Raw genomic sequence first — 22,375 nt, 5'->3', positions numbered from 1 at the left:
TACTACACAGCAGCATCACCGTCCTCCTCAGGGCATGAACCTGTGCTCCATACGTGCAGCTCAGTACTGCACAGCAGCATCACCGTCCTCCTCAGGGCATGAACCTGTGCTCCATATGTGCAGCTCAGTACTACACAGCAGCATCACCGTTCTCGAGGCGTGAGGTGCATTTGTGTAACTAATTCCCTCTACTATAGAGTCACCAACTCTGGTGTGCTATAGAATTTCAAACTCAAGACACCTGGGAAGAGCTTCCTAAAAGTTTGTGAATGTGAACCCTGGACTCACTCATTTGTCTTTGTTCTGAATATAAAAACTATATACAGAAGAATTTTTATCATTTAACTTTTGTCTTTTTTAGCTAAAATATTTCATTGATTGACATGTGGTTGATAAGTAAATACTAATGGAATATGTATGTTTTGCTTTTAAATTTAATTATACAGTTTTTCAGTGTTCTTCATGATGCCTTACACAGCACTGAGTATCATCCGTATAATTAATCTCAAAGTTCTCATCATCAGGGCTGAGGGTCACATTTCCGAAGCAGAAACCTTCCATGAATTTGACAGCAAAACAGTAAATAGAAATACAAAAGCTCTCATTTTTTTTACCACACTCCATTGGAGAACACTGCGTTTGCATTGAGAGCCTTTGAGGCAGGCGCTGCGGTGTGCCCACTCTGTTGAGCCTTTGAGGCAGGTGCTGCAGTGTGCCCTCTCTGTTGGGCCTTTGAGGCAGGCGCTGCGGTGTGCCCACTCTGTTGGGCCTTTGAGTCAGGCGCTGCGGTGTGCCCTCTCTGTTGGTCGCCTTACTGTTTCCCAGCCTTTCTCAAGTCCCATCTGATCTCTTGCATCTTTCCTTCAACATCAGTGTTCTTTAGTCTTGGTATCCGTTTGTTCTTCCTGGAGGGGTAAAAACAGCCACTCTTGGGCTGGAGAGGTAGGTGGCTCAGAGTTTAAGAGAACTGGCGGTTCTTCTAGAGATCCTGAGTTCAATTCCCAGCAACCACATGGTTGTGAGCCACCATGTGGTTGCTTAATGGGATTTGGTGCCTTCTTCTGGCCTACAGGCATATATACAGGCAGAACACTGTATACATAAGTAAATTAATATTAAAAAAATAAAATAAAAAAAAAACCGTCACTCTTTGTTTGCTTAATGCCACTTTACCCCAGGAACCAAGAAAGCATTTTTAAAAAAATATGTCTATGTCCTTATGCTTGTATTTCCACATACCTAGTGGAGTCTGTACTTAAATACATGAATATTCTGAACAGATCTTTACCTAATATTTGTTTATAAAACCTCCCTCTCCCTCTATTTCCTTTCTTGACTGCTGACAACCCTTCGCTAATAAGCTAGCTAGAAGCCTACAGTAAACCTTAATTGTTGCGCTTTGCATGGGCTTACTGTTGTATGCCAACCAGGTTCCTCCCCGAAAGTGAAACTCCCAACTGTTCCTCTTGGTTTGTTTCTGAGATGTAAATCTCACTGTTAGTCCAGGCTGGCCTTGAATTCCTGATCCTCCCGTTTCTACTCCCTGTGCTGTGATTATAAGTGTGCACCGCCCACCCAGTGTCACAGCCTGTTAGTGACTAAGTCCAGGCTTTCTTGCTTGGTAGGCAAGCACTGTAGGAGCCAAGCTATGTCCCACCTCTCATGACATTTTTAAGTAATGACATCTTCAGTATAGAGATTTTTTTTTTTTTTTTTTTTTTTTTTTTTTTTTTTGGTTTTTTGAGACAGGTTTTCTCTGTGTAGCCCTGGCTGTCCTGGAACTCACTCTGTAGACCAGGCTGGCCGTGAACTCAGGAATCCACCTGCCTCTGCCTCCCAAGTGCTGGGATTAAAGGCGTGCGCCATCACTGCCCGGCCCAGGATATTAATTTTCAGTTAGAGGAACCTGAAAACTAAATTCATATAACCCCATTGTTTCTCTTTTTGTTATAGTTGACCAAAATGTCTCCTTAGTAATTTATTGAGTGTGGAGGTGGGAAGGATCTGGGGGCAGTTGGGGCTGGGGGAGGGAGTAGAGGAAGAAAGGGATGGGAGTAGTGTAATTAAATTACAACTTCAAAAACAAACAATAAAGAACTAAGAGAAGAAGGTTCTTATCATTTCCGTGTGAGTAAAGCTACTGTTTCTTAGCACAGTGTGGCTGGCACTACGCACCGGTCAGCCACTAGAGTCAGGCAGTGCCAGCAGAGGAGGTGTCTGTTGCACAGGGTTCACAGAAAGCAAGAACTTGGAACAGCAGATACTTTGTGTGCGGTGCTGCGTGGCACTGTACACGCTCCCTGCAGCCGCTGTCCTGTGGTTCTGGCAGGATGATCTTAGGTTGTGGGGTGCCCAGGATGCTTTCTTCTGAGTCACGGACTATCCCCGAATCTGCTGGTCTAGAAATGAGTGATAACAGAACAGGGACAGTGTGGGCAAGCGATCTCATGTCTTTCCCCCCTGCTTTATTTAGTTGATGATTTCAGTGAAGAGTCCTCTTTCTATGAGATCCTCCCATGCTGCGCCCGTTTTCGGTGTGGAGAGCTGGTAATGGAAGGACAGTGGCATCACCTGGCTCTGCTCATGAGCAGAGGCATGCTGAAGAACAGCACCGCGGCCCTTTACATCGACGGGCAACTGGTCAGCACTGTCAAGGTAGGCATCTGCCTGGAAACACCAGATCTTGGTTTTTACTTGGGTGCGGAGAGTGTGGGCTCAGGTTCTCATGCGTGAGCAGCAGCCACTTAGTGAGCCTCTCCTCGGCCTTCTGCTGATGGGATGGGGTGTGAACGGTACTGAAGAATTCCACACTCTGGTATTCAGGACCAGCCAGGAGGAAGCAATAAACAGTCTCTTCTGAATTCACGGGAGAATGTCCGCAAACCTGAAGTCCAAAATACTCCAAAATCTAGAGCTTTTTTAGTGTCAGCATCTGTCACAGAACAATCTGCAAATTCCTAGGTATTTTGAATTTTATATTTTCCAGGTACTGAAGATTGCACAGGTGTTCCAGGGTCTGGAAGATGCTGTGTACAGCACTTCTTCTGGTCCTCAGCACTGTAGACCAGGCTGTACTTACTGTCTACAGAACTCGGCAGGCGTGGTTAAAATTCCTTAACTTGTATAAGACAGTATCCATCTTGGACTGATATTACTATTCTTTCAAATTGGTCTTTTTGTGTGAAATCAGCAGTTTCTGTGAATGAGTTTCCTTCCCTAGCAGTAGTTATGGTTTATTATAACGTTATAGGCTAAGTAAGATAAGTAAGTGCTAAAATATCCGATTGCGGTGTCCATTGATTTCTTTGTAATATGTATATGCGATACATAGGTAGGTAGGTAGATGGATGGATGGATGGATAGATAGATAGATAGATGGATAGATAGATAGATAGATAGATAGATGATATGTAGATAGATTGATAGATTGACTGATAGATAATTGATAGAAGATGGGTAGATATGTAGGTAGGTAGATAGATAAATACATAGATACATAGATTGATAGATAGATGAATGACCGTATGCACACACACACACACAGAGTCATCAGGGGTAATATGTAAATGAAGATCTTCACCAGCAAGTTTGAAACAACCCTGGTACATAAAATAATAGATGTGATCTGAAGTTGGCTGGTGTTATGAAGAAACAACTCAATAGAAATGACCTCCCCTATGACAGAGGCTGCCCCCTCCCCTGTGACAGAGGTCACCTTCACAAGCAGTAGCTCAGTGTCTCATTTCACAGCCTGCCTAACTATATATTTACTTAATGTGGGTTGATTGATAATTGAGGTGTCTCATCAGTAAATAAAAGCATTTTCAAGTCTAAGAATGTCAGTCACTCACACCTCTCTTGTATTGAGGTATGTGTATATATGTATATGTATCTGTGCATATGAACTGTATATTTTACTTTTCTAACTATTGAGATACTTTAACTGGTAGGCTCACATCTAAAGTGGCTTTATCACAGGGCCGTGAGCACTTCCTTTTCAGAGAAGCATCATTAATGTAGGTAGACCACGGGAAGCAAGTGATGTCATCCCTATATTTAATTGTTGCCCTTTCTAGATAGTTTACTTTGTGAGAATTTGATGGCAGATTTTACACTACCACACTGAGTGCCCAGTTTCAGATCCTGGAGTCTTGCCTTGTGTTTCTCAGCTTGCTTCTGATATCTATAAAGTCACGCAGCCTTGAGATACGGAGAACATGTACAATAATGTAGTTATTCCTAGGCTAAGGTATCCATGTCTCACACGTGTATCTTCTTTGCAGCTGCATTATGTCCACAGCACTCCTGGGGGCTCAGGCTCCGCAAACCCCCCAGTGCTGAGCACAGTCTACGCTTACATCGGCACTCCACCTGCGCAGCGTCAGATCGCCTCGTTGGTCTGGCGCCTGGGGCCCACTCATTTTCTGGAAGAAGTTTTACCTCCTTCTAGCGTGACTACTATTTATGAACTGGGACCAAACTATGTTGGAAGCTTTCAGGCTGTCTGCGTGCCATGTGAGTTCATGTATCATGAGTTCTTAACACTCTACAGGGAGTAAGTCATGCAACATAGAGGTGTGTGTGAGCGCGCACTCACATGTGTGTGGGTTTGGGCATGCCTCTGTTTGGCTGGGAAAGAGCTCTTCCCATTGCTTTTCTTTGGGATGATTTCTTTGATTACTCCTGTAGAAAATGTTCTCTGTTGGTTGAGGATATAGCTCAGGGTTAGTGTGCTACCTAGCATAGCTGGGTCTTAATGTGAATTCCCAGCACTGCAAGTAAAGAAATAGATGAAATGAAATATGCTGCTTCCCTGCACTGTCACACTGTGCTTTTCTGATTCGTTATCTGTTCACTAACTAATTTTCCAGGGTTCCTTCTTGTATTGAAGGTGAGGTTATTTACCCCACAAGAGAACAACCCCTTTTCTATTTTTTTTTCTGTAACTTCTATTACATGGAGTGATTTAAAATACTTAATGTTACTGAAGGAACAAACATGTTCCCAAGTTTAAAGCTATTATTCCTATTCCTAATTGTCCATTTTTTGAAATCCCCTTTTTTCAAAAGAAATACAGAGTAAAAGGACTGCCGTCAGCTGTGGTTTATTTGTGCTTTGCAGATGTGTCACATCTGCCCTTCCTTGTTCTTTTCCACGCATGGTCTCAGAGAAGTTTCGACAAGATAGTGTTCATGTTAATCACCAGGCGATAAGTGAGCTCTGTCCACTTAGCATTGATTCACAGAGCGTCTAGAAGAGTGAACATGCTGCACACTCAGCCAAAAGGCCACATGTGCTCTCAGCCCTTCCGCATGTATGTTTGTTTATCTTCAAACTGTGTGTTAGCTCCTACCGTTATCACTCCCATTTCATCCATGTGGAAACTGAGGCAGAGACAGGCAGACAGACAAGTAGGTTTGCCGCTTAGATTTTAAATGAAAGGGAGATTACAGCATGTTTGTTCTTCCCCGCTGTGCGGTGTGGTTCTGAGGAGCATGGAAGGTGTGCGTGAGAGCTCATGAGAAGAGGGTTCAGGGCCTCAAACTGCAGACACTTGCAGATTTTCTTTCCCTTGTATATATAGTCAAGGTTTGATGACTTGTTAGACAACAAGTGATGGTCTTTTGCTCTTTTACAATGGGACCTATGGGGAGGTACTTCAGGACTAAAACAGTGTACTGCATATGACTGGCAAGTCCTTTCCTGTATTGTGCTCAAAGAAATAGACAAGAGGTAAAGATGAAATAAAGTGTCTTTAAATCTGGTTCTCTTTTCCACTTTAAAAAATTATTTAAGTCCACCCAGGTAAGAGACAGAGTAAATACTTTGTTCTGAGAATGGAGTATAAAAAGAACCCCTCCTCTTTTGAAGGTAAAGATGCGAAGTTGGAAGGTGTCACCCCGTCTCCTGTGTCTCTGGTGGCAGAGGAAAAGGTGTCATTCGGACTCTATGCTCTGTCCGTGTCCTCCCTAACAGTGGCAAGAATCCGGAAAGTGTACAACAAGTTAGACAGCAAAGCCATCGCGAAGCAGGTAAGCTGAGTGCTCTCAGTGAGCCATGGCTGCTCTCCCTGGAAAGATAGTATGGAAATAGGCCCAGGTGAACCACAAAGGTCTCTCAGTGGTCAAGAGCAGTCTGGTAGAACGGGACATGTCTGGCTTTAAAGATGAAAAGGGGCCATGGGCCAACAAATGCCTGTAGGAAGAAAGTGCGCTGTTCCCTCCAAGCAAGACATCCCTGTAGACCACTCTAGTCTAGGCTGCCAGGACCTTCAGAATCGAGATAGTAAAATTAAGTCGTCATTAACTTGATGGTGATTTGGTAAAGCAGCCATAGACTCTTGTGGTCTTTCTCCCTTTGGAGAGTGTAACGCTCTGCAATAACAAGCCTTCTCTTCGGTTCTTCCTATATACTCACTTCCTGTTCTGGCCTCGTTCAGTATGTGACAGACCCTCTGACCAAAAGCAGCCTAGGGGAAGAAGAGTTTTTTCCTCTTAGATTTCAGTCCATCATGGAATCAGGGTGGGGACTCAAGCAAAAAGTGCAAGTAGAAAGTGGAGGACCCCTGCTTGCTGGCTGCCTCACACATTCATGCTTAGCTAGCTTACTTACTATACGGCTCAGGATGGCCTGCCTAAGGATGATGCTACCCACAGTGGGCCAGCCTCATGTGCATCAGTCAGTAAGATAATCCTCACTGACATGGCCGCCAGCCAGTTGAATTTAGACAGTTCCCTTTTGGAGGCTTTTCTCTCAAATGTGTCAAGCTGACAATTCAGGCTCACCAAAAGACTTTTTTTGTTGTGTTATTGTCTAGTTTCTGATGCACACCTGTAACATCTGAAGTGATTTTTCTCTAGGTGCTTTCATATTCTGTTTTTAATAGTTGATCTCTAGAAATTCAAATGTGCTCTACCTAGGCTTTTGAGGAAATGTGTGTCCTGATTGGGTTCACTGACTCTTGAATCTAAATTCACATTTCAATAACTTTCGGTAGTTATATTTGCAAATACCTCTTTTTACTGCATTTTCCTAGTTTTATCCTGGGACTCTAATTAGCATACCTGTCTTCTTTATATTGCCACCCACATGTGTCATGTGTACTTGGTTTATTTTGCTCCTAATTTAGGCCAAGCATTAAGATTTAGTTTAATTGGGAAAGTTAGAATGTCTCACTGAGTGTCACAGCTGATGCTGGCAATTTAGATTTTAGCACGTGTGTGGCCCAGCCATGGAACATTCCCTTACCACACAGCAAGGCCCTGGGTGTGATTCCCAACTCCACAAAAAGCTAATTAAGAAGGTAAACTTTGTGACAAAGGAAGCAATTGCTGGGGTTTGCCTGTTTGTTTGGCGATCTATTTGGTTATTTTGTGGCTTTCTGAGGCAAGTTCTCATTACTCAGCCAAGTCAGTCTGCACCTGGCAGTCCCCACCTTAGGCTCCCTGATGCTGAAATTTTAAGCTTGGACTACCACATGCATCTTCCTATGGTTTTATGGTAGTTGGTTGGTTGGTTGGTTGGTTGGTTGGTTTGTAACTGATGTTGTTACAATTTAAGTAAATTAATTAAAACACCTATTTCTATATTTCTGGCTCTGTGGCAATAGAGCCTGATCTATGTGTTTGATATATTCTTTATGTAGTCCTGTTTCATCTATATTCTTGAAATTTTTATACAAATGTACCTGATTGGATCTAGAATAAAATGGAATCTTTAACAGTATTCTCCTGTGAGGCTCTGAGAAATGGACAGCCGCCAACCTGAGGCAAGACCCTCAGAGACCTGTTTAAACATCTCTGCCAACTTTATCTCTGTAGACTCCCTTTTAAATTCCTTTTATGGAGTTTCACACTTTGGAATTACATGCCCAATTAAAAAAAAATTTTTTTAAAGTCTCCTCACACTTTACATATTGTGCTAAGTAAGAGACAGAAAGGCTTTATTACCAGCCATAGAAGTGACATAAAAATGCCAGGCCTTTCTTCTGTGGTTCCATTCATTTTCCCTTCCTTTTCTCCAGTTAGGCATTTCCTCCCACGAGAACGCCACTCCGGTGAAGCTGGTTCACAATGCAGCAGGCCATCTCAACGGGCCGGCTCGCACTATCGGGGCCGCTCTCATTGGATACCTGGGTGCGTTAAACCATCTTTCTTTATACAGATAACGGGGGCTGGGGAATGTTTCAAGCTAATATTTTGAAGTACTTGACCTATCGTATTCTTTCAGTGCCTACAGATTAATCCCAAATTTCAGTCAATTTTAAAAACCATGAGCTCTCCTTAGCCTATGTGCTTCTACACTAGTTGCAAACGGCATATAGAAAAGGAGTGAGGAGTGTTTGCCAAAATCAAACCAGGAGCAGGAAGAATTTTGCTAACAAATTCAAGCCTTAAAGAAATTGAAGCCCTGAATTATCCTTCCAATGGCACTGTGAACAGACCACAGGTCCCCTTTGGTCTCAGCTGCCCTCTCTTCACATGGCCTTGTTGAGTCAGGCTGAGCTGCAACTGATATTACACATTTCTCTAAGAAAATTGAAATGAAATAAAACCAGAACGTCAAAATACTCTCCAAACCCAGTCTGACCAGACCTGATATTTCTTTCTTTCTTTTTTTTATTAGATATTTTTTTATTTACACGTCATACGATATCTCTTTTCCCGGTTTTCCCTCTGAAAAAAATAAAATAATAAAATAAAAACAAAAACAAAAACAAAAACAAAAAAACAAAAAACCTATTCCCTCTCCCCTCCCCTTGCTCGCCACTCCACCCTCCACCCTGCTTACTGGCCCTGGCATTCCCCTACACTGGGGCATAGAACCTTCACAGGGCTAAGGGGCTCTCCTCCCATTGATGACCGACTTGGCCATCCTCTACTATACATATGCTGCTGGAGCCATGAGTCCCACCATGCGTACAGTTTGGCTGATGGCTTAGTCCCTTGGGAGCTCTGAGGGTACTAGTTAGTTCATATTGTTATTCATCCTATGGGGTTGCAAACCCTTCAGCTCTTTGGGTCCTTTCTCTAGCTCCTTCACTGGGGACCCTGTACTCAGTTCAATGGATGGCTGTGAGCCTCAGAGCCTCTCAGGAGACAGCTATATCAGGCTCCTGTCAGCCAGCACTTACTGGCATCCACAGTAGTGTCTGGATTTGATGATTGAATATGGGAAGGATTCAAGATTTTAGAAAAGAATTTTTCTTTGTAGAAAATGAGGCCAATCTGAAACCCACATTGATCCCTCTAAAAGTAGAAACCAATAAAATTGCAAACTTTATCATGATCAGAAGTGCACAGTGAGCAGTACTTTGGTCCTTTCTCTGAAGTCAGTAGCCCAGGCACCATGAGCATCGCTCCCAGCTTCTGACTTCTGTTTTCTGCTAGCTTTCTCTAAAACATCCATAACTCCTCTTCTTCATTGAAAAATACAAACCTGCACTCAGTCTATTATCAAAGGCTCATTAGAGTTTGAGTATATGAAAAATCTTCATTTCCTGGCCACTGTTATGTCCTGTGCTTCAGACTATCTGGCTCTTCCACGTTTCCTGTCTTTTAAAAGCTAATGAGCCATGTGGACAACTGTGGTCCGAGCTGCCACTGGCTGTTATGGGAAAGGCAGTTTCTTTTGCAATGCTGTTGGAGACAGCAGATTCATCATTGCAAATCAGAGACACCAGAGGCTTCTGTGACAACACTCCCACCCCAAAGGAAGCGGTCTAGACAGGAAGCCATTAAAAGTGGTGATAAGGATGCTGAGGTATAGCTCTTCACAGTTGATAGCTTGTGGAGGAGCATAGGGGAAGCTCTCAGTTCTCTTTAAGGGTCCTGCCCACTGGGAGTATGACCATGCTCCAGTGAGTATACAGGCAACACAAATTTGACCTGGTGACACAAGGGTGGGAGAGTGGACCTGGGAGGAGGGTGAAATGAGTGTAATCAGGGTACATCTTATAAAATTCCTAAGTAATCAATAAAAAATATTATGTTGGAAAAAAAAGAAAAAAAAAGAAAAGGAGTGAGGAGCAAAGCGTTGGCCATGCCAGGGTTAGGTCAGTGATGGTTCCACTCGTGTGTCCTCCTGTTACCTAGAAATGAGCTAAAAGAACCGGGACTGGAGCTCCATAGGAGAGCTCATGCCCAGTGAACAAGAAGCCCTAGGTACAAGGCCCAGCACCTCCAAACAACAGAAAGGTGTGGCAGGAAGAATGTCTGAGTGTAGGCACCATCCAGCCCTAACAAATGCCAGAGTTGCTATATCCTCTGGAATATCGTGCGCTCAGTCCTGATACAGCGTTGATGTTAGTGGTTAGTGGGATCAGAGATCAAAACAATGCAGTCGGGCCACTCAGCCTTCAGGAGTAGCAGTGAGCATGCACTGCGTGCATGTTTGTATGTGGTACTGCCTCGTCCTTAGATTAACAAACAGTCTTACTGGTCCACCTTCTGTTCTTAAATCAGTTTCTCCAATTTTTAGTTCTCTTGGATTGCCAAACCCTGATTCTGCTTTTCTTTATTGGTAATGTTGCATTATTGAAATCATTCCCTGTTTGATAAAGCACATGGTAGCAATCCTTTTTTCTGATTGGACAGATATATAGGGAGCACTGCTTTAGGGAGCACTGCTTTCCATTCTTTCCAGAACCTCAGTACAGTGTGGTGCAGTGGAAAGCGATAAACAAAGCCTGCAGGCTCCAGTCTCTGCTCTGGTACTTAGTGACTGAGGCCAAGCATCTAGGCTCTCTAGACCTCGCTTTCCTTCCCTAGAAAGTCACACTCTGATAACCTTAGAAAGGAGTTTTCAAAATCCAGCATTCTCATGTATTGAAATGTTACAATTGCTGCAAAGCATTTTTTAAATAAAAAATTTGTGAAACATTTTAATAAAAATATTTAAAGCTTACTCATATCTTATTTATGCAGTGTAATTATTTTCACTCTTTTTTTAATCAGGAGTAAGAACATTCGTCCCCAAGCCTGTCGCCACCACTCTGCAGTACATTGGAGGAGCTGCGGCCATCCTCGGCCTAGTGGCTATGGCCTCTGATGTGGAAGGCTTATATGCAGCAGTCAAGGCCCTGGTCTGTGTGGTCAAGAGCAACCCGCTAGCCAGCAAAGAGATGGAAAGAATCAAGGGATACCAGGTCTGTGGCTGTAGGCTTTGCTCTCAATTCACTTTACACCAAATGAGCTAATTTCCATTATTCATATTTTTTAAACTCTGGAAGAATTATATTATCTACATAAACTTAAAAGCTATTGGCTTATGTTAAACAAACAAACAAACAAAAACACATGAACCGAAAAGTGTGTATGTGGCATAGTTTAGTTTTGGTTTCTTAAGTGTCACTCATTCATTCTCGTGTTCAGTAGACTTTGTTGTGTCAGCTTTGATGCATCTGATGCTCTGTGCGGGCCTCCCTGTCCTCAGGAACGGTTCCAGGACTTTGCTCTGTTTCCATGCACACCTCATAAAATTGTGTTGCTTTTGCATATAGCCTGGGTATACCTACCATGTTTAGGAGGATATTTATCGCTCCCAGTACCGTGTGAATGCTATGCTGCAGTTATTATAGAGGGCAGCAGTTAGGGGATAATTATAGGAAATGTCTATGCATAGTTTCTAAATTGGATATTTTTGATCTTCGTTTGACTTAATCTGTACATTTCAAACCCTTGGACAGATGAACCATATTTTCAGATCAGCTTGCTTGCTTAGACGTTCTTTCATGCAGTCGAGAATGAAGTAGAATGAGGTCATATTGGATCCGGTGTGAAGACACTTGTGGGGAATGATCTATCTACACGCTCCCCACTTTCTTTGTGGTGCCCCTTCCACCTCACACCCCTTCATCTTTCAGGCCTATTTACTCAAAAGATGGAAAACCATTATATAATGAACATACCATTTTTGTTCCTGAAGATCCCGGTGGTCTTTCCAGGTACATTCCCAGTGGCTCGTCTTACTGAGTGAGACCTGACCTGCCACAGTGTCATTAAGTCATGAGCCTGAGAAATAATCGACCCATTGATTAGATTGTGACCCTCAAGGTCTGGTATATGGGGCGTGAGTACATGCTGCTCCGTCAACAGGCCCTGTCTGTTTCTTTCCTCCAGCTGCTGGCAATGCTGCTTAAAAAGAAGCGCTCCCTTCTCAACAGCCACATCCTCCACCTGACCTTCTCCTTGGTGGGGACGGTTGACAGTGGCCATGAGACATCAATTATTCCCAATTCCACTGCCTTCCAGGACCTGCTTTGTGATTTTGAAGTAAGTATACACACTGACTGGTAACATAAAGTTGTTGAATACATTTCTTTCTCTTTATCATGACTGAGTTAAGCTGTTTTGTCTCACAGATATGTCTCTGAAATTATAATTTCCTGATGATCATATCAGTACCATTTAGTGAAACATAAGAAGTAGAATAAACATATTTTCTCCAACTATATCCTGCTCTACATTGTTGCAGAAATCAGACATATGATATATACCCTAAAACTGCCCGACCCGTGTGTCAGGCATTACAAGAAGGAAGCATTTACTTTAAGCAATTCTGATATAAACTTCTCCACAATAAATAGAATCTACACATAATCAGTAATTATATTTGGATTATTAGCAGCTACATAGTGAAAGAATGTTTGCCCTAAAGAACAAGGTTTTCAGCCAGGCAGTGGCAGCTCATGCCTTTAATCCCAGCACTCAGGAAACAGAGGCAGGAGGATCTCTGAGTTTGAGGTCAGCTTGGTCTACACCATGAGTTCCAGGACAGCCAGGGCTACACAGAGAAACCCTGTCTTGAAAAAAACAATAACAAAAAGACCACCCTTAGCAAGTCCTGCCATCCTCTCAGAGCACCGCATGCTCATGGCCTTGGCCCATTGACCCTCGAATTTCTCTCCGCTCCACGTCACTGTACTAAATGTTCTGGTCTATCTCTTGGCAATAGCAGGTTCTCTGGGTATCGTGAATGAAGATCCTGTTTGTCTTCATCTTGGTGTCTGTATCACACAGGCTGTCACCGTTGATGGCGAGCAGTGCTTAGCAGACACGAAGTCCCAACTCAGTCTCTTATTATGACTTCAGCACGGTGTTTGGTCCAGTCAACAAACAACATACCCTCAGCACTTTAGTGAACTGTGTTTTTAGAGCTTATTCACAGGTTCCGTGTGAGTGGAAACCTACCCTTCACATCTACACGAGACAGCGCGTGCAATTGCTCTTTCCCACAGCTCCATCTTCTGCCTGCTCTCAGGTGTGATCACCATCCTGGTCCTTTTACCTATCCCACTACTCTTAGTAGGATTCTGCCTCCATGACATTCTCATGCAAGATTCACCTCTGGAGGTCATGTTCACCTTTCACATCTGTCTTGAACTTTGGCGTCCCAATTCAAGACTTACTTCTGACTTTGTGCCCAATGTTTCTGTTGTTGTCCCCTAGCAACGCCTTAACTGAACTTGGCGTCCCTGCCCCAACTTAGCACTTCCTTCTAACTTCTCTTTCTGTTAGTAACCCCACCATTCCAGAGGATTGAGATTATGAAATCAGCTTCCTTCTTCCTCCTGTCTCTGAACAATCAGGCATGAAATCCTATCACCCTATCACCCTCATGCTGTACAGGGTCTGCACTTTCTGCCTCCACTGCATCCTAGCGAACCTCTCAGTCAGCTCTCCTCATCTGTACTGGGATAGCTGCTGCCGCTTATTCCTCAGGTTATGCTGTCCACCTTCAAAGGGCTCATTCTTTTGTAAAGACATGATTGCATCACATCTTCAGGAATTTGTTGAGATCTCTCTTCTGCACAATAAAATTTTCAAAGTTCTAGTTCTTACATGGCTTTGATGAAGATGATGGGGTTTATCATCTTCATCATTTCTATCTTGCCTGGAAATTACTATGTAGTAATTGAAGTCATGGCCTCTGTCTCTTGATTAGGCCTCTTGATTAACCTTGCTGAGATTAAAGGTGTTTGCCACCACACCTGACACTCCTTTGATTGAGCCGAGTACTGCATTAGTTGGTAAAGATATAAAGACACATGGCCCATGTATCCAGGGTGCTTGCTAGTCCATTGGAAGAGAAAAACAAAGAAGTAAATAAGTAAATATTTGAGAAAGCTAAAGTCAAAGGCTGCAGAGGGACAACAGCAATAAGAAGACCCACTGAAGCCTGCTGGCTTGTTCAATAGAAACAGCGATTCAACAGATATAAATGAAATAATCCTAATAGCAAATAAATATTTTCCTTGGTTATTTTTCTAGAATCTAAACTAACGTGGTTTATCTTTGAGGAATATTACACTGTCTCCATTTCTTCTTTCTCATCCTTGGGGAGGTGTACTTTTTATGATCTCCAGGATAGTTTTTTTCCTTTAATGACTGATTATTTTTAAAATGCATTTAAAGCTGGGCAATAGTGGCACACACTTTTAATCCCAGCACTTGGGAGGCAGAGGCAGGCAGATTTCTGAGTTCAAGGCCAACCTGGTCTACAGAGTGAGTTCCAGGACAGCCAGGGCTACACAGAGAAACCCTGTCTCGAAAAACCAAAAAAAAAAGAAAAAGAAAAAGAAAAGAAAAAAAAAAGCATTGAAAAAAAAAATCTTCATTTGCTTAGATATATACTATTTACAACTCTTCAACTTTTTTAGAATTTTATTTTTATTTCTTTTGTTAAGTATGTTTGTGTCTGTGTGTAGTACCCAAAAAGGCTGCATTCAGGTTTCAGATTGCACACCATCTCTTTAGGTGCTGCGGAGGCCATGTCCTCTCAGCCTGACTGCAGTTTTTAGTTGTAAAGCTCAATCCGTCTTGTACATGGGTTACCTCTCTTTGTAGCAGAGGTCTGCTGGCATGGAGTTCTCCCATCTGAAGGTTTTTTTCCTCTGTTTTGTTTTGTTTTGTGTTTGTGAAAAGATGCTTTTGCATGAAATGCACTTCTGGTTGGCCCTTTTCATTGTTCCATACTTTAAAAATGTCACTGATTATGATCACCTTTCTGTGGCATTCCTAAATATGTAGGTCACTTATAATAATTATAATGATATAATAATAAATAGGTTTTAAAAGCATGCTCCTTCCATTTCCTATCATTTTGGGTCTGTTTATAGTGATATTTCTCTCCCATTTCCTGCTGGATCCAGCTAAATATATAACTGAAGGTTGCCCCATGTGCTGTATTTGATTTTGCCATATTGACAATGGGAACATTTTCAACCTTTAGTATACCATCATTTATGTTTTGTTGCAGGTGTGGCTTCATGCACCATATGAACTCCATCTTTCCTTATTTGAACACTTCATAGAACTGCTTACAGAGTCCAGGTACCAGTCAGCACTCGTGTGCTTAGCAGTTTGGTTGTAGGAGAGAGTGTCTGCCGGTGTGTTAGTTAAGTCATCTGTCTCTTGCAGTGAGGCATCCAAGAACGCCAAGTTAATGAGGGAATTTCAGCTGATCCCTAGGCTGCTCTTGACTCTGCGAGACATGTCCTTGTCCCAGCCGACCATCGCTGCCATCAGCAATGTGCTGAGCTTCCTGCTGCAGGGCTTCCCTAACAGCAACGATCTGCTCAGGTGAGTCTGTCTCCATTGACTGAGGTGGAGATGAGCGAGGTCAATGGCATCGCTCCTTATGGCCCTGTGCTCTTGTAACAGCCATATTGCCAGTAGTGTGGAAATAAAGCACAGGATGGGGGTGGAAATGACCCAAAACCACAGGCGGACTTAGTATAGGAACTGCCAGTCCCTCCTCACTCCTAAGGCCTGTGAAACCTCATGGATGGATGTCACACACACACACACACACACACACACACAGGCACTCACACCTACGCACAGGAGAACACGCCTTGCACACACTCTTACACCACAGTCATGTGCCACTATCGTGTGCATGTGACATGGTCGATAGATTTTTTTTTTTTTTTAACATAAAGGAGGTGTGGAGTCTGTTCTTTCATCATGAAATACAGGAAGTTGTTTTGCACTTTTAACTTTATAACATTTGAAGCTGGGGCTTTGAATTAAGAAAGGTGGGGTGGTATTTATTTGTTTGTTTGTTTGTTTGTTTGTTTGAAACAGGATTTCTCTGTGTAGCTTTGTCTTCCCTGGAACTCACTCTGTAGAAAGGCTGGCCTTAAACTCACAGAGATCCACCTTCCTCTGTCTCCCTAGTGCTGGGATTAAACCCAGCCCAATTATCTTTATTACCATTGTTTATTAGAATTTATTCTTCTGTATGGTCACTTGTAATGATCATTTAGATGAAATTACCACCAAACCTCATCAAAATTTTAACATTTTCATTTTCTTTATAAATGAAGAAGCAAGAGCCCAGAGAAATTACACTACTTGTTTCAGCATGGTTAAAAAGTCAGTCATTCGGGAGTGTGTGTATGTGTGTGTCCTACATATATAACGCAGCCTGCATTTCTAAAACCCAAGTTCTCCATCACTGGCTCCAGTGGACTCAGCAAATGCCCAAGCATCCTCCCTCCTCAGCCAGGCTGGTGGGCTTGTTTAGACCCCATGGGTCAGTGCTTTACAGAGCTCAGGCTTCTGAAAACCTAGTTTTTAGGCTTTAGAGACACCATTGTATTGATGCGTTAGGTCCAAGAAGAAGCAAACTGAATACAGTCACCAAGAGACACAGAACTGAAACAGAAAGGAGTGTGAGTGTGTGTGTCTGTGTGTGTGAGTATGTGTGTTTGTTTGTTTTCTCATTTCTTGGTATTTTGTGATTTAGAGAGAAGAAAAATGAAACCTTTTTATTTTCTGCTCTACTTAAAGGTTTGGCCAGTTCATTTCTTCCACTTTGCCCACCTTTGCTGTTTGTGAGAAATTCGTGGTAATGGAAATAAATAATGAAGAGAAACCTGACACTGGTGAGTTGGCCAAAGGAAATCATTAGCTAATTGTTTTGCCTTCATGACACAAACAGACTGAATTACATGTGAGAATATGTGACTTCCCTTTACTTTTTGACTTTTTACCGATATGTTTATCTTATATCAAACCTATGCAGTATGCAGAAGTGTAGTGTGGCCTCAAAAATTTAAAGGGTGTGAAATCTTTTCTGATATTAGATATATGATGTGCACTTCTAGTGTAATTGAAATTACTTGATTTTTAAAATTATGTCTGTGTTAGTAGTATCATCATTCCCCTGTTAAGTATTGAGCAGTCAGAGGTTCTGACCACCTGAGCAGGTTTGGAATGGGTTCCATCTCACAGAGTAGGCCTTAAGTCCAATCAGATAGTGGCTGGTTACTTGTACAGCTGTTTTGCAGCAGAGTGTGTTGCAGGCAGTTACTGTCGTAGGTCACAGAGCTTGTGGCAGCTTGGGGTTTACCTTTCTCCTCCAGTGGTGTGCAGAGTGCCTTCCTATACCATAGTCAGGTATCAACTTGAGTTTTTTTCCATGTCAGTGAGTATGTATATGTTGATAGGGCCTTCCCATTAGTTTGGGGAAAACAACCAATTGTCTTGTCAATTGGTTGGTGTCTAGTCAAGGTTTGTATTCCTGCACAAACATCATGACCAAGAAGCAAGTTGGGGAGGAGAGGGTTTATTCAGCTTACACTTCCACGTTGCTGTTCAAAGGAAGTCAGGACTGGAACTCACACAGGACAGGAACCTGGAGGCACTCCTACCCTTGATCATTAATTGAGAAAAATCACACAATGGCCACTCCTACCCTTGATCACTAATTGAGAAAATGCCTTACAGCTGGATCTCATGGAGGTATCTCCTCAAGGGAGGCTCCCTTCTCTGTGATAACTCCAGCTTGTGTCAAGTTGACACATAAAACCAGCCAGTATAGTTGACTTGTTTGGGGTTTCCATGGTGTCCTTTTGGCCAACAACTTATTAAATATAGCCCATTCCCAGCACAGGAGATTTCACTTGGTGGTGAGAGGTATCTCCTTGTGGCTTTGTTTACCCTGCCCTTTACATATGGATGCATATAAAATATCTACTATATTAGGTTTCCACATGAGCCATCAAATGACCCTTTGTTTAGCTGTTCCTCCCCATCTTCCCTCTCTCTTCCCCTTTCTCCCTCTCCCTCCCTATTTGATTCTCCTGTTCCAGGTCCCATCTCTCCCCCACAACCCCTTCCTCAGGTGCATTAGGAAGGATTTCCTCCCTAGGAGGGAGAAACATAAGCTTTTAACTTAATCTACCACGTGCAACAGTGATTTATAAGCTCCTTATTAATATAAGCTAAAAAGATACCAACTAGAAAATAAAAATGCTTCAAAAATCATTGAAATATATCATGTTTCTGTTCCAGTTATACAAATGATGCAGCAAAAACATTTCTCTATACCCCATACATATTGTGGCCATTCAGTTCAGTAACCCCAGTAGTGTTGTAAATTCTCCATGGTGAATGCAGTTGTGAGGATGTACAAACAGCTGATTTTTCACTGAGAGGCCAGTTCGTTAGACTATTGTCACTACCCTTTGCCATTTGAAAGAATAGTGTTAACAGTCATTAACTGTTCCCTGTGAGTTGTAGTAAACGTGATATGATAGTCAAATAAATAAATAAATAAATAAATAAATAAAATGAGCTACATTTTTTTTTTCTTTCAAGTAGTAGACATAGTATTCAGGATACACCTTCCCAAAAGTAGCTTGGATGAAATGGTGCCCAACATTGATAAGTTAATAGTGCAAAGTGACATAAACAGTCAGTGATAGAGCTGGAGTGGCATTCTGTACAAAACCATTGTGGGACGTTAATTCGGGCACTTCTTTCAGATGGAGCTTAGAGTTCTAAACTATATCTGAAAACCAGGGGACACAGCATTAATAGAAAGTCAGATAAAAATTAGTAAGGTTTTTTTTTTTTGAGTTAATTTTCTATGTATATTGTCAAGTTATGACAAGCAGTTTTTAGCAACTATGGTATGATTTTGCTCACGCTGATAAATACTTGGAAAAATTATTCTTGAGTCCCCTTTTGTGAACCTGAAGCATTGTAATGAATAAAGCAATATATTCACTTTGGGGGTGATCTCACTTCGTGTCTTTGGCTGGCCTAACCGGCTACATAAACCAGGCTCCCCTACATGCTGAGTGCAGTACTAAAGGCATGCGCCACTACACCTAAGTAAATTCATTTCTTTTCATTATGCATCTTTAGATGACCTGGACCTCACTATACCGATGAGACTGGCCTTGAACTCACAGAGATCTGCCTGTTCCTACCTCCAGAGTGTTAGTTTGTGACCATAGTCAGCTAACTCCCCATTTTAAAAGGCAGTATAAAGTTTAGAGTAGTCCATGAGCCAAACAAGTAGAAGCATAAAATCACAGCAGAGTTCATGCTGACCCTTGATGCTAGCAGAAGTGTGGGCAGTGACCAGCCACACCGCCTTTTCATGATGTAGCCTGCCTGGCACTGTGGGCTAGTGATGCCCACACTCTAGGCACCCGGGACACTCCAGTGAGGACTTCTGAGCCAGTCCTACTCTGGATTTGTCCAGGTTCTTTTGTGCTTTTGTGTGGGCTTTACCTCTGTCCTGAGTCTACAATCCTAGTTTTGCTTTATGTATTGTATTTGTTGGATAAACTAATGAATCCTCTTTTCAAACTTTAAAATCTAGTTTCAACACCAAACATAGCTTGCTTTTTTTTTTTTTTTTTTTTGGTTTTTCGAGACAGGGTTTCTCTGTGTAGCCCTGGCTGTCCTGGAACTCACTCTGTAGACCAGGCTGGCCTCGAACTTAGAAATCCGCCTGCCTCTGCCCCCCAAGTGCTGGGATTAAAGGCGTACGCCACCACTGCCCGGCCCAAACTTAGCTCTTATCTCAAAGAGACTAAGAGAAAGTTTATTCTTGAACCAATACTGAGTAACCATGGCCTGGGGACACAGGTTCAGGTTGACGCAGATAACAAGCTTCAATGTAAAAATGTTTTATGAAGTTTACAGAATAAAGTAAGCCAAGATTTCCAAATGCACAGGTAGATGCATGCACCGGTGAAGGCACAGGTGGAAGCATGGAGCCGCAGGAGACATTGGCAGGGAAGTGTCTGCGGGCAGCTAAGGTGTTAACTTGGAAGCTTCTCTGAACTGTGGTTGGTGACAGCCAGCTGTCTGCTGCACTACTGTGTTTCACACAGTTTGGCCAGATAGTCTCGAAGACCTTACTACAGACACAAAAGTGGATAATGAGCTGCAGACAGCCTAAGGACACCTGGGTCTAGATCTGCAACATTCCAAGTCTTCCTAATTGGAAAGTTCAGCCATGTATGTGGAGGCTTTGATGGGTGTTGCCTATTCTGAGGACGAGAGTTCACAATGCTGCATTTACCTGTGTCTGAAGAAAGAGGAGGTTACCCACCTGCCTGGGAAGGTTCTGTGGGAATCATTGTTTTTATTCACACAGTTTTAATTGACAGCTTCCTCCTCCTGAGGAAGAGAGGAGAATATTAAATGTAAGAGAGGACTAAAGTCTTCATTGTCACAACTCTTGATAATGTTAGAGGCATAAATGAATCATTGTCATGGTCCCCAAAAGAAATTATTTACCTTCATTTTCTTACCTGCTGTAGTGGAAAGCCCTTCTAAAGGAAATGTTTTCTGGAGATGTCAGGTGTCGAGTGGGTGTTCTATCTGTTACCTCTGGGGTATTTAATTTGTTTGTTTCCTTTTAGGGGCAGAAGAGGAGTTTGGAGGTCTCGTGTCTGCTAATCTCATACTTTTGAGGAACAGACTTCTAGACATCTTGCTAAAGCTAGTTTATACATCTAAAGAAAAGACAAACATTAACTTACAGTAAGTGAAACCTTTTTAGAATAGACAGTCCTGGCCGGGTAGTCGTGGTGCATACCTTTAACCCCAGCACTCAGGTGCCAGAGGCAGGTGGATCTCTGTATGCTTGAGAGAGAGAGAGAGAGAGAGAGAGAGAGAGAGAGAGAGAGAGAGAGAGCCAGCCAATAGTCCTATCTGCTGTTACGTCCTGAGACTTGTGTGGACTTTAATGGGTTGACTTGAACCCCGAAACTCAGAGTAGCTCAAACACGAGGCTCAGTCATATTTTTCTAATATGAAATGTGCGTTCCTGACACTAACTATTTCATTGAATCCATCTGCTTTTGAATAGGGCTTGTGAAGAGCTGGTCAGGACACTGGGGTTTGACTGGATCATGATGTTTATGGAAGAGCACCTGCATCCGACCACAGTCACGGCCGCCATGCGGATTCTCGTGGTCCTGCTGAGTAACCAGTCCATTCTCTTCAAGTTTAAAGAGGGCCTCAGTGGCGGGGGGTGGCTAGAGCAGACAGATTCCGTCCTGACGAACAAGATTGGAACTGTGTTAGGTGAGAGACTTTAAAATAAGCAGCTGCTCTCTGCCTTTAAAGCGTGTGTACTCCAGTCTATATGGTAGCCATTGGGAGTTGTGGATTTTAGGAACAATAAAAAGAAAAACTTAGTCTTCCAAACTCAAACTAATGCCAGAGAGAGAGTTTTAAGACGTGGAAATGCAAAGAACTGATTGTGCTTTGATTTTAATGTACAGCCTTCTTTTACCTTTAACTCAGTAATTAGCAAATGACAGAGGAAGTGCCCAGTACAAGGGATTAGGTCTTTGTGCTTTCTGTGTCTGTAGCTATCCATCTGTCAAGTGACTAGGTGAAGCGTACATGTATCATCCACATCTCACAGACTAAAAGGCAAAGACATGGCTTGGGCTGAAGTCACTCACTCACACAGCTGGGAGGTGTCAGAATTTAAGCCCCAGTGACTCAGATGTAAGCGGCAGCAACTAAGTCACATGATCGTTGTGATTCCACAATGAGATGATATGTGCGCAAGCGTGGTAAATTGCTGTACAATTTTTTTCTTCATACTGAGCCATCAATTAAGATACATATACTTAAAAGCAACCTAGACATAAATTGCTCTTTTATTGTGTTAAATAATAGTTATTCTTATCCTCACACAGCATTAGAGAAATGTGTCTCCACTTGGAATTTTAGTAGCTTCAGAGCGGAAGTCAGTCATTCGTCTGGTGGCTTCTGGTGGAGTCCTGGCTGGCATTCACTCAGCACGGAGCACTGTGCTAGGAATGGGGTGGCAAAAAAAAAAAACAAACCTGCTTGGGTTATGTGCGCTGATGTGTGCATGTTCTTAGCCAGAGCAGTGGCTGTCTTCTGGCAGAGCTTTAGAGGATGGTGGGTGGCCACTCAGCTTGGGACCACAACCACAGTTGGCCTGGACCTGCCTTTCCTAAGCCTGGCGGCCTTTGACACAGTACCGATTGTGATGGATAAGGCAGTCATCCCTTCTTCATGTAGTCTAACCCAGAGCCACACAGCCTTTCTTCATGTAGTCTAACCCAGAGCCACACAGC

General features: G+C 42.7%; 1 protein-coding gene across 8 annotated transcripts in view; it reads left to right on the top strand.

Annotated features, from left to right (window-relative positions):
* Positions 1 to 22,375, top strand: part of Wdfy3 (WD repeat and FYVE domain containing 3) — a 247,489-nt gene that overhangs the window by 157,462 nt on the left and 67,652 nt on the right. For all 8 annotated transcript variants that reach the window (XM_031337002.1, XM_031337004.1, XM_031337009.1 and 5 more), the window contains 11 exons: positions 2,474 to 2,655; positions 4,284 to 4,515; positions 5,872 to 6,032; positions 8,024 to 8,135; positions 10,956 to 11,146; positions 12,120 to 12,272; positions 15,259 to 15,332; positions 15,420 to 15,581; positions 16,797 to 16,891; positions 20,675 to 20,795; positions 21,124 to 21,341. In XM_031337002.1, the coding sequence (XP_031192862.1) occupies positions 2,474 to 2,655; positions 4,284 to 4,515; positions 5,872 to 6,032; positions 8,024 to 8,135; positions 10,956 to 11,146; positions 12,120 to 12,272; positions 15,259 to 15,332; positions 15,420 to 15,581; positions 16,797 to 16,891; positions 20,675 to 20,795; positions 21,124 to 21,341 (1,701 nt within the window). The remainder of the gene's footprint in view (positions 1 to 2,473; positions 2,656 to 4,283; positions 4,516 to 5,871; positions 6,033 to 8,023; positions 8,136 to 10,955; positions 11,147 to 12,119; positions 12,273 to 15,258; positions 15,333 to 15,419; positions 15,582 to 16,796; positions 16,892 to 20,674; positions 20,796 to 21,123; positions 21,342 to 22,375) is intronic.

This window comes from Mastomys coucha, unplaced genomic scaffold (assembly GCF_008632895.1).
Source record: "Mastomys coucha isolate ucsf_1 unplaced genomic scaffold, UCSF_Mcou_1 pScaffold22, whole genome shotgun sequence".
Lineage (NCBI taxonomy): Eukaryota > Metazoa > Chordata > Mammalia > Rodentia > Muridae > Mastomys > Mastomys coucha.
Note: the sequence above shows the minus strand (reverse complement) of the source record. Positions and strands in the feature narration are given on the sequence as shown.